The sequence below is a fragment of the Solanum stenotomum genome, chromosome 1 (assembly GCF_019186545.1).
Source record: "Solanum stenotomum isolate F172 chromosome 1, ASM1918654v1, whole genome shotgun sequence".
Classification (NCBI taxonomy): domain Eukaryota; kingdom Viridiplantae; phylum Streptophyta; class Magnoliopsida; order Solanales; family Solanaceae; genus Solanum; species Solanum stenotomum.
Window position 1 is genome coordinate 16785917 of NC_064282.1, and position 13175 is coordinate 16799091.

Genomic DNA, 13175 nt, shown 5'->3' on the forward strand with positions numbered 1-13175 from the left:
GATATTAAATCCGCTCAAAATTAATTTGGATCAAAACGTATTATGTCAATTTGATATTGAACAATGAATAACATAGTTCTAAGTAGGCGTTTGGTCATGCGATACCATATCACGATATGGTACAGTGAGATGGAATCAGGGTTTGGACATGCGATTTTACGTTGATTCCATATCATGAGAGGTGATATCATATTCTCCAAAAACCATGATATGGAATTACATGGTGATTCCATATCATGATTTGAGATATTTTAATACAATAATTGATCCATTAGTTTATATTTTGTTAAAACAACCCCACATTTATATCTACTAGCCATTTATTTCATATGTAAATAAAATTTATAATCACATCATTATTTTTTAAAATTTATTATTCTCACCAACATAAAATTTATTATTCTCACCCACATATAGTCACTTTAACTCACACCTCACGATTGTGAAACTTTTCAACATTCACTTGAAACAATTAACCGGCATGTTAAAATAGTTGCCGAGGCAATTAGTAAGATAGCACCAACATTTATACAACCAAAAAATATGACTGGTGTACATTCCAAAATTCGACATCATACTCGATTTTTGCCTTGGTTTAAGGTGAAATTTCAATCACATAAATAAATTTATTTTATGGCCTTAATAAGTGCACATTTATATTTTATGTGTAAGTTATTAGTATTTAGTTACATATTTCCGCCACATGGTAACTTTAAATTACATCCTTAGAATAAATATTGTTTATTTACACAAAACTGTCTCATTTACGTCACATATGCTTTTAGTAATTCTTTATAAAATATTTTTTGGTAGATAAATATTATGTTGTTGATGCTGGTTTCCGAAACACAAAAGGATTTTTAGTTCCACACAAAGGACTACGCTATCATTTGCAAGATTATCGAGGAAGTGAAAGAGAGCCTCAAAATGCCAAAGAACTATTTAATTATAGGCATTCATCTCCGCGCAATGTGATTGAACGAACTTTTGGAGGTTGAAAAAATAGATTTAGAATACTGAAACAAGGCATGAACCATTATGATATTGATACACGAGTGAAAACTGTCATAACTTGTGCAGTGTTACATAATTATTTGCGAAAATACCAAAGTAGTGATGAAATATTTATGGTCTATGAACATGAAGATATAGTTGCGAAGGATATTGACCAACAAATGGCTCAAAGTAACAATGTTGGTTCGTCTTCTCGATCACATGATCGAGAAATGCAAGTTCAACGTGAGGAAATTGTTTGTACTATGTGGGAGGATTATATTAAAGAATAGTACACTACAATTTATGTTCAATTTTTTTTATTAAATTAAAGTTAGATAAAACAATTACTTAAGTGGAGAACAAATAATTTTGTAATAATTTATTATGCGATTTTATAATTTTCTATTTATTTGATAAGATTGAATAAAAAATTGGGGCTATTTTAATAGTTTTACAACTTATGAAATTTTTTTGTTTATAAGAAAATATACAACACAAAAATTTCATATCGCATGTCCAAACAAACTTTCAATTTCATCTCATGATTCAATATCATTATACCATATCGCATGGCCAAACGGGCCCTAAATCATCGCCTCCAGGTTAAAGACTTTACCAACCGCATTATTATACTTAAAAACTTACTAATAATTGACCTGAATTGCTATATTTTGATGTACCTATGAAAAGGCCAAAACCATACAACCAAAAGATTAAGGACATTTGTGTAATTTTGTGACGATAAAAGAGTTTTAAAGGTAATAATACCGACAATATCAGATATCTCCAGCTGTTGCCCAAATAAAAGTTGAACGGAATTCCCTCACACTCTTCTGTCTCACATGCTATCCATATATTCTTCACTCTCAACCCTAGTTAACTTAACCATAGTTAACCCTCACTTCTTAACCATAGTCAACCGTCTCCTCCACCAACTTTAATACCACACTTCTTTATTACCTTCCACTTTCACTGCGCATTTCACTTCTCTCTTTGCTAACGTACACCATGACTGCACTACACTTCTTCCTCTTCACTCTCTTTACCGTTTCCGTTCATGCACACAACATCACTGAAATTTTGAACCAGTTCCCAGAGTACAGTGTGTTCAACAGTTACCTCTCACAAACTAAACTCGCCGACGAGATTAACAGCCGTGAAACTATTACCGTTTTAGCTTTGCCTAATGGAGCTATGTCTGCTGTAGTCGACAAACATCCACTTTCCGTTATCAAAAATGTTCTCTCTCTTCATGTTTTGCTTGATTACTTTGATGGCACTAAACTCCATAAGATCTCCGACGGCACTACAACTTCTACTACTCTTTACCAAACTACCGGCAATGCTCACGGAAACGTAGGTTCCGTTAACATTACCGATCTTAAAGGTGGTAAAGTAGGTTTTGGTTCAGCTATTCCGAACTCACCGTTGGCGTCTACATATACTAAATCTGTGAAGCAAATCCAGTATAATATCTCTGTGTTGGAGGTTAGTGCTCCGATTATTGCTCCGGGTATTTTGACGGCACCGGCGCCATCTGGTGATTTTAATATTACTGGTGCATTGGAGAAAGCTGGGTGTAAAACATTTGCTTCATTACTTGTCAAATCTGGAGTTCTCAAGACGTATCAAACTGCTATTGAAAAGGGTTTGACTATTTTTGCCCCAAATGATGAGGCGTTTAAGGGAGCTAAAGTTCCAGATCTGAGCGAACTCAGTAGCGCTGATGTTGTTTCATTGTTGCAGTATCATGCTATTCCGAGTTACACTCCTATTGGAACTTTGAAAACGAAGAAGGATCCGATTTCAACTTTAGCTACTAATGGCGCTAGTAAGTATGATTTGAAAGCTTCAACAGAAGGTGATCAGGTGACACTTGACACAGGTGTTGATTCGTCCAGAATCGCTTCCACAGTCATTGACTCTACTCCCTTCTGCATTTTCACCGTCGACAGTGTGCTTCTCCCGGAAGAATTGTACGGTAAATCTCCTTCTCCGGCACCGGGACCAGCTCCGGAAACTTCTCCAACACCAGCACCAGCCCCTGCTCCGGAAGCCAGCTCTCCTACTCCAATGATGTCTCCTCCTGCTCCGCCGACTTCATCTCCGGCTGGTTCTCCGGCGGATAGTCCAACTGCAGATTCGGAGAACAGTACGGCAAAGAAGAAGAACGCCGGTAACGTTAACACTCCGGCGTTGCTGAAAGCTCTACTCACAGTGTCAGTCTCGGTAATTGTGTCCGTTTATTTGTCCTAGACCGCCATTTTCCGTTTGTTTAATATAATTTGGGTTTTTGGAGTCATATTTTTATTTGTGACTCGCTTGCAGAGAAGATTTTTATTTAATTTCATTTAATTTTTAAATGTCCTTTATTAGTGAGTGAGCCGTTGAGCTGACTAAAGGGCATTGTTTTTTCTTTTGTTTTCTTTTCTTTTGTTCTGTTGCTGTACTTTGTTTTTATTTTAAATCCTTTCTTATTTTTGGTATATAATAATGTTCCACTGTTGAGTTATTATCAGCTGTTACGCATATCACAGTAAAGTAGTATTGTAATTGGTGGGTAGAGTCGGTGAGTGTACAGCTAAGCAAATGAAGATAGCATTGGTAATTGGGCCCACTTTGTGATGGCTATTTGCCTTTTTATATGTGGTGAATAGATGCCGAATATGTGAATAGGGCATATTTGTTAGTTGGCGTAAACTAAACTTTTTTATAAACAAAAGTTAAATAACTATAGAAGGTTGTGATTTCCCGAACCTTCTAAAGTTTTGTTGAGTGTTCTTCAACGTTAATAGTCACTTATGGTGTTTTTAAACTTGGCTTACCTCCTGTTTTTATTGAGTGTGCAAGTAACATAGATTGTCATAAGATAAATTATCATAAAATTATCTTACCTGACAAATTTTATGTTTGTTGAATTAAATGAAAATTTAAGTATCTATTTGTGTTACACATTAAAGTGGAAAGTAGGGATGTTAGTTGAGATTTAGTGGTGGTAAATAGGTGTGCTGTGTCAAATTTGATCGGATTGAAAATGGGTAAACATAAATGAGGAAACAATTCAATATATCCATATTTCGCTTGGGTAAAAATGGATTGGGTAAAATTCATGTTGATCCATATTTTCACAAGTAAATAGTACTTTAGAATTCCATATAGAGAAAATATAAAAATGTTGAAAATACTTTATTTAGTTTTATTGTATCATAAAAAAGTAAATCCCACATCCGATGCAAAATTTGACTTCCTAATCAGGATCTGAACCACGACTCAGGATCTGAACCACGACTCGAAATCTGACTTTCGACTTGAGATTTGATCTTGACACTCAATTCGGGATCCAACCTTAAATCCTGATTGGGGGATTAGATATACAAATCGAGATTTGATCCCAATCAAACGTGAAATTCAAGAGTTGAGACTCGAATCGAGAATCAGGAATCGAATTTCAGATTTAATATCAAAAATTGATAGTCGAAATTTGAATTAGAGTGAAACATTGAGGTGTGAAGGTGAAAAAGTTTTGAAAAATAATATTTACCTTACTTTTTGGAGACCGGGCATAATTATGTTTTTATTAAATTTGTGCAGATGACATAATATCGGGGCTTTCATTGTTGTACTTTGTGATTAATGTCTTGAATACTTTCTCTTTCCCTAATTACTTATTCACTTTTGAATTGACACATTTATTAAGAAAATAATTAATGACATAGTGAATTTATCATTTTACCCTTATTAATTATGAAGTGGATGAAAAGTTTTACATTTTTCAAAATAATTAGTTATTTAATTGAGAGTATAATAGGTAAAAAGAATTTGTCATTTCTTGATTTGTCAAAATAGACAAGTAATTAGGGATAACTATAAAAGGAAAAATGGACAAGTAATTAGGGACAGAGGGAATATGATCTTTCCATATGTGAGGAGATTAGGAGAAAATATGACTATCCCGGCATCCCGCTCAATTTTATGCTTTTAAGGACTAAGGAGTCATTGGTTTATTGTTTAACTTTTTTTTTGAAAAAAAATAGTATTGACAAAAGGGGCTCTTCAGGTGTTAAACATTTTTGGGTGTTAAATATTCTTCATCTTTAATCCTAAAAATGGCATGGACAATTTTGATTCGTAAGAGGATGGCGAAGGACTACTACTAGTTCTATTGGCTCTAAGTTTGCATTCTTCCTAGCAATCGTGTTGATGTCAAGTAAATTTAGTAATGGTAAAATATCCTTTGAAATAACTATCAAATTAATCAAAGGGAAATCTATCATATTCTTTTCTCATTTTAGGATTCCTATTTTCTTGGAGATAGTCTCATTTGACTGTGGCTCGCGAGAGAGAATTCTTCTTCTTAACTTAGGGAAAGGGAACCTAGCTTCCTCTCAACGATTTTCCACCTAGCTTATACCTATATTCTTAGATGCGTTAGCTTAAAGATCATTGACTAAGTGTCATCTCAATAAAAATTAGTCAATTAGAAATCAATATTGAGCCTAACCTATATTGTAAGTGGTGCTAGCTTGAGGATGACGCTCCCAACAAGATGTTCTCCATACCCAGGGCTTGAACCTGAGACATCTGGTTAAGGGTGAAGCACTCCCACCAGTGCACCACAACCCATGTTGGTAATCAATATTGGACTTACTAAACCATCTCTATTTAATAAATATCTCTTAAAAATTGAACACTATTAAAAAGATGGAATAAAGATTCTAGTTGAAAAAATATACTAATCTTGAATTCTTTAAGTTAAAATTATTCTAAGACAATTTATTTTTACTAGAATGACAATCTTTGGAACGGAGAGAGTAATTAAAAGTGAAAGAGTAACCACCGCCACAATACCACATAGATCTATTTTTACTTTTTGGTGAAGTGTTGAACTCCTAACTATTTTATCAAATATCCTCAAAGGGACCATCATGGTCTAGTGAACAAAGTTGGAAAGAAGTGGACATGCTTTCGCCATGCATGATGGCTGATGGTGCATAGCATGCTTGTTCATTGATTGCTCCACCCACAAAGCTCTTGTATTTGAAGTGACTTGCAATAACTTGTCTTGAATTTACTTAAATATTTTGTAGCAAAAGAAATCAGAACTATGTAATAATACAACAACTTGTCTTGAATTCAGTTAAATGCTAGATGTGGAAGAATTCATAATTAAGCTGCTTTACTATGAATAATAGATCGACTCCATAGCATACTAAAATTAAAATTGTAGCCTAATTGTTGGTGAAAATAAACTTTCCGTCAAAAATAAATGAATGATAATGTCATTTTTCAAGTTAATATGTTGTTATTTTTAACGAGATTCAAGATTTTTATTGAATCTTGAATCTCGAATGTAATTGATATACATAGATAAATCTTGCTCACATATCTCTTATACCAGATACATATATCTAGTGTCAGATACATGTATTTAGTGTGATTCACATATATTTGGGATACATAGACAATTCTTGCTCACTTCCTTCCCGTTTTCGCTCACCTCTCTTCCTATTTCAACGTATCTGATAACAAAACAAGTATCTAGATATATCTAATTTCAAATTTGATATGAAATTATTAATTAGCATGAGAATATGTAATTATTTTAACTATAAGGAGAATTAGTGAATAGAAAAGAAATGTTTGAAAAGATTAAATTGTTTTTCCTAATTTAATCTTATTTTAACCCAATAGATTGATGGGTCATTGTGTATTCAATTCATGGATTAACTTAATAAATAGGTCATAATCCTAATTCCTACCCGTAAAAATACCCACAATTTGGATTGACTAGACAAGATGGAGTGGATTTCGCCACCCTTAAATTTGACATAATATGTGTCCAACATTCCTAGGGTCGGAATGATGGCAAAAATCCTTCGCAAAGTCATTGAAAAACGAATGAAATTAAGTAATTTGAATTTGAGGAGTCACTCCAAAGATACATAATGCTAGGGGTGTGCAAAAACCGAACCAATTTATAAACCGAACCAAAAAAAGTGTTATTGATTTATTGCTATTGGATAATTGGGTTAACGGTTTCTTAATGATTTTATAAAATCAATTCGGTATTGATTTTCAATATTGAATTATTGGGTAAACCGATAACCCATTAAGAGTTAACACTATAGTAATTTACTACTTTTACATATACATACATATTAGTAAATATTAATCTCAATATCTTAATAGTTATGTCTTTGTCATTTAACAATCAATTCATGCTTCGCTGTGACTTTGAGTTCACAACTTTACATTATACAAATCATCGACACCTAAAGTAAGAACCATATTCTTCTTAATTTCTCTTTGGGAAACACATGTCTAGCTCTTTTCATGTTTGTTATTATTATTTCTATTTTTTGAGCTTTTGTAAAGTTACATTATTGTCTTGTCGTGTCAAATTTATTAGAGAAGTCATATATTTATTTTATAAGCATTTTCTTATTGGTTAAACCAAAAACCGAACTGTTAAGGAACAAAACCGATAAACCGAAAATCGATAAATAATTATCTTATTGGTTCGTTATTGGTTTAGTGTATTTAAAAATCAAAAATTGATAAACCGAACCGATAATACATAAAATCGAACCGAATCGACCAATGCACACCCCTACACAATACTATATAATTCAAATATGAGAAAGTAGTTTCATTCGTCTTTTCAGTGACTCCTTAAATTTGATTTGTATAGAATTGTGTCATCATTTCGATCCTATCAATATAATTTTTCTTTTCCAATTATTAGATCATGCCATAATTCCAATTCTACCCATATAATTTCTGAGTAAAATTATATCATCATTTCGATTCTATTCATATAATTTTATTTCTCATATTATAACCTCTTTCGACCATCAATTTCAACACTCCACGTATGAACATGTTCCAACCATACTACATCAGATATATAATACTTAACATTAGATAAAAGGATAAACATTTTAATACATTTTATATTATATAATACTCATAATTCAGTGATACCATACTAATACAAGTAAAAGCGTACACATAATGCCTAAGACAGTAGGGCTTTAAAAAAATAAGTGCATTATCAAAGAATCGAACACTGCGTGATAANCATCATAACTCATTTTCAAACCAAACGACCCCTTAACATTAGATAAAAGGATAAACATTTTAATACATTTTGTATTACATAATACTCATAATTCAGTGATACCATACTAATACAAGTAAAAGCGCACACATAATGCCTAAGACAGTAGGGCTTTAAAAAAATAAGTGCATTATCAAAGAATCGAACACTGCGTGATAATATTTTTTTAAAATTCGAATAATATAATCCATGAGAGACTACTCACAGCTTGGCTAGTGTCTTGTTTGCCTCCTCGTCCCCATAATCTCCCACAGTCTCATCAGAACCAAGCGAATTCAGTAGCTCCAAAAATAGCGTTTTCCTACAACCAGCGTATGTTTTCCCATCCCAATTTCTGCTCACCAATTCCTCACCTAACTTAATTGCTGCCTCCACAGTCTCTTCCGCTCCACTATGAGCCGAATCGACAAAACCCATTTGGACTCCCATCTCAGCCGTTACTTTAGCAGCTTTCATCACCACCTCACGCCGAACCGCCGGCGACCCCATTCTGCACTTCACTAAAGCCGAAAACCAAATCGGTATCGGAAACCCAATATCCAGCTCGCTCATGTAGAGAAACCCTCGATCCTTGCGCATCAGGATGTAGTCATGGCAAAGCGCGAAGACGAAGCCGGCAGCGGAAGCGTGACCGGTGACGGCGGCGATTGTTGGCATAGGTAGGGTTATTAGGTCGGAAACGAGACTTCGGAGCTTTCTGGACATGAGTTTTTGGCGGGCTTTGTCCACTAAGGCCCACTTAAGGTCGTAACCATTGGAGAAGTATTTGCCTTGGGCTGTGGTAATCAGAGCGGAGGAAGAGGAAGTAGATTCGGATCGGACGCGGCGGAGAACGGCGGAGATGGAGTCGATAAGGTTGGGATGTAAACGGTGGTCATCGTTGCCGGTTAAAGTTAGGAGGAAGATATTGCCTCTCTTTTCTAATGTGCAAAGCTCTTTGGATTCCATTCTGTGGATGGAAAAGAAAGTGGCTGGACAGTATTAAATTATTATTTATAGACCATTTATACCCTTTGTTATATTTTGGGATCAAAAATGCCCCTGCTGTTATACTAAGAGACCACAAATACCTTCAAGAGTTAACACTCCAAATTTTTGTTGACGTGGCAAGCCACGTGGGACTAATCCTTCCACCTAAGCGTTGCCAACTAGGATTCACTATAAAAGAACTAGACCTTTAGCGGCAACAACAGTCGCCACAAAAGCCCAGAAAATCGTCACTAAAAGTTTTTAACATTAAATTATAATTTTGTGTTTTTTACTTCATTATTTTTAAAAAACCAAATATGATATCGATTAAGTAGGAGTTTGAAGACACTATATGTTTTATTTTTATGTCATATGTAAATGTATAAAATGTACAATGATGCATTATATATATATATATAGTAGGAGATTTGAATCGAGAAGTAATTTTGATTATTTTTCGTAATAATATTGGATGTTTTTAATATGGATATTGCAAGTTATGTATTTTAGAAAATTAGGTCGCAATTGAAAATTAATTGTCATATTTTTTTGTTGAAAAAATAGGTTTTATTAGCGAATGGTTGTTGGAGCCTTAGTCGCCACTAAAAATCACTCATAACTCATAACCTTTAGTGGAAATATTTTAGGATTTTGTGGCGACTTTGTCGCCACTAAAAGTCAAGTTCTTTTGTAGTGAATCTTAGTTGGCACTGCTTAGGTGGAGGGATTAGTCCCATGTGGCTTGCTACGTCACTAAAAAATTGGGGTGTTAAATCTAGAGGGTATTTGTGGTCTCCTGGGATAAATGCGGGGGTATTTTTGATTCCAAAATGTAATGGAAGGTATAAATGGTCTATTTCGCATAGTCCAGAGGCAATTTTGACCCTTTTCCGAAGGTAAAATATAGAAAAATTATCTTGATATATTAAAAGCTCAAACAAAAAAAAAACTTATTTTTAAAATAATGAACGAATAACAAAAACTGAATATTCAATAAGAAATTTTTATTTTTATATTTCAGATTTGTAAAAGTGATTTTCTACCAACACGTTTATTTTGTGAAAGTGGAAATAAATGATCGTCCAACTATTTGGAGTTGGCTCCCCTCCAGTTAGTCCAGTGCATTGCTAATCAAATGACACCTGTCTACTCTTAAATCTTAAGGTCACAATTTACGGTCAAAATTAAAACCAAATCAACTTAATCGGTTTTAAAATTATCAAAACCAAATATAATATACATTTATCGGTTTGATGGTTATCGGTTTCGATTTGGTTTGGTTCGGTTATTCGGTTATTAACCATACATAAAAATAAAAGAAACAATTCAAAATGTGAAAAAGTGACAACAATCCATTCAAAACGAAAAATAGTTAGAATGACTTAAATTATTGAACTTTCGATCACTAAATTTACTATCAATAAGCTTTAAAATTCACTATATTGGTCTAGAAGGAAGATACAATAACATTTTCAGTCCCACAAAGAATTGTCATATACATGAAATTAATAAGATAAATATTTTCATCTTGGACATTTTTGCTTTCAATAAGCAAATTATAAAGAAATTTTAATGAAAATATATATAAGATCTTTAAAGTCGTTTATAAAAAAATATATTAAGTATGTATATTAATAAAATATATGTATATAATTCATTGGTTCGGTTATTTCTTCGGTAATTTGAATAAAATCATAACCAAACCAAATACTATCGGTTTTCAAAAATCTAAAACCAAATCAAACCAAATCCAAATAAAATCAATTTTATTTTATTGATTTGGTTCAAATTTTTTATTTGAATCGATTTTTATCCAAACCGTGAACATCCCTACCCTTAAATCATGGTTAAAGGTACAAGATTTTGACCAATATGATAAGATATAAATAAACATCCAAAAGTTCTTTCCTTGTGGCAACATAATATATAGACAAAAATCTTGGTCCGATCAATCTCCCGCAGCTAGTTCTCTGTTTAAAAAAAAATAAAAAAATTTCATAATGTTTTTGTTTAATTATGTTCATTGGTAATCACTTGTTATATTTTGGTTTTGAAGAGTAAAATTTTAGTATGTATTTTTTTATTATATTGGGATGATAAAAATCAAACTTACAGTATTTTTTGTCTAATTTTTTTATATATAATTTTAATTTTAAATTAATTTAATTTAGCTTCAGAAATTAATAATATCGATTTTTGAGAAGCAAAACATGATAATATTTTGAGACGACGGAAGTCATTTCCATTGTTTCATAGACAATTTTAGCAACTCATCATAATGAATACTTTTTCGACATCGTTTCCCAACAATTAATCCATTATGTCATTGGATTTATGTGTTCCATTTACAAATCTTATGGAGAAGTATTTGGTTGATTAGCTGCAAACTGTTTTTGGATGTTTATATCTTACCATATTGGTCAAATCTTGTACCTTTAACCATGGTTTAAGAGTGTGTTATTTATTAAATAGAAGATTGTGACTTTAAGATTTAAGAGTAGACAGGTGTCATTTGATTAGCAATGCACTGGACTAACTGGACAATAGGCGTACTGAAGGGGAGCCAAGTCCCTACTATTTGTACCAACAAATACATAAATGGACTCATTCTTTTTCCCTAATTTGTATTTTCTTATTGAGTATTATTATGTTGCTCGCTACTTTATTTGTAGGGGGGAGGGGATGTAATACAATAAAATAGGTAAAATTCATAAATAGTCACATACTTGTGAGTTGTGACTTTGTTCACTAAAATAGTAAGACTACATATTTTACCAACATAAAAAACATAATTATTAGAAAATTTAATATTTCAATAACTGATAATCTTTTTAATTAATATTTGCTTTTATTTAAATACATACTCAATTAAAATGATCCAACAATCATCACTGTTACTATAATTTTGATTTGTGAAGTCATGATTTTCACTCTAAAAATTCAAAATATGAAAAAGATAAGAATATGAACAAATCAAAAAAGTACATCATCTATAATATACATACCTAAAAAAATTAATTAATTACATGTATCCCTAGTCCTAAGCTGATCCGCCCCTGATCTTGGATAAATCAAATGCAGGAAAACAATGGAGGATAGTGTTGGAGCAACCAAAGTAATTTGGCAATGTCATATTGTGTCAAATTGTGCAATGGTGTTGGTACGTACTTTTATGTAAGTTTGGCATACTTGGCCAGAACTGGAATAGTGAAGTTGTTTCGTGAAATAGTTAGGATCGTTTGGCTCCAAGAATACTTGAGAAAAATTTGAAAAAAAATTGAAAAGTGGTGTTTGGTTATATAATTTGGTAAATATACTTGGCAAATCTATTTGGGAATTTTGAAAAAAATTAAAGTTACCTCAAATTTTTATATTTTATAAAAAATACCGATTATTTATTAACTCCAACTAATATTTGTTACTACCTCATTCAAAAAGGTTTGAGTTCTAATTTGAGTGATAAAATTGAGAATTTGAGGACAAACGCATGATAAAACTTTACCCAAATATGATTTGCCCACAAATAGTTGAGAACTTGGGGCCAAACGCTACTTAAGTTTGGCATATTTGGCGAATTTTGTGCATGTACACTTCTACTAATCTAGTATTTTAAAAGTAGATTTATTATTATTATTATTATATTAAGAAAAAAAATTCTCACATTTTATTCTTAACATTAATTACTTATTATTATTATTATTATTATTATTATTATTTTCTTATTAAGTGTGTTAAAAATATAACAAATAGAAGTAAATGGAGGGAGTAGTCACTAGTGATTTCCCTAATTGACAATTATGACAAATAATAAAATTTACTCCATCGTTCACGATATTCCTTGCTTCTCGCAAGAACGACTTCTCGATGGAGAAATAGAAGCGCTAATATTAAAATATACTCTCATTAGTTCATATAAAGTGAATTGTTAAAAGGGAAAATGCATAAGTACCCCCAGCCTATACCCGAAATCCCAGAGACACATCTAACCTTTACTAAGGTCCTATTACCCTCCCGAACTTATTTTATATGTAATATTCTACCCCTTTTTGGCCTACGTGGCACTGCCTTGTGGGCCCAGCGCATGTTGACA

At 32.5% G+C, this 13175-nt stretch overlaps 2 protein-coding genes across 2 annotated transcripts; one reads left to right on the forward strand and one right to left on the reverse strand.

The window, feature by feature from the left end:
- Positions 1-1713: 1713 nt before the first annotated feature.
- LOC125871711 (fasciclin-like arabinogalactan protein 10) lies at positions 1714-3508 on the forward strand. Its single transcript, XM_049552362.1, has one exon. It carries the CDS (start codon positions 2005-2007, stop codon positions 3250-3252), a length of 1248 nt encoding a protein of 415 aa, XP_049408319.1. The 5' UTR covers positions 1714-2004; the 3' UTR covers positions 3253-3508.
- Positions 3509-8122: 4614 nt separating this feature from the next.
- On the reverse strand, positions 8123-9107 carry LOC125871746 (enoyl-CoA delta isomerase 1, peroxisomal). Its single transcript, XM_049552408.1, has one exon. The coding sequence runs from the start codon at positions 9062-9064 to the stop codon at positions 8318-8320; it is 747 nt and encodes a 248-aa protein (XP_049408365.1). The 5' UTR covers positions 9065-9107; the 3' UTR covers positions 8123-8317.
- Positions 9108-13175: the final 4068 nt, after the last annotated feature.

What these genes read in the sequence shown, in the direction of transcription:
- LOC125871711 (XM_049552362.1), top strand. Translation starts at nt 2,005, where the DNA reads ATGACTGCACTACACTTCTTCCTCTTCACTCTCTTTACCGTTTCCGTT.
- LOC125871746 (XM_049552408.1), bottom strand. Translation starts at nt 9,064, where the DNA reads ATGGAATCCAAAGAGCTTTGCACATTAGAAAAGAGAGGCAATATCTTC.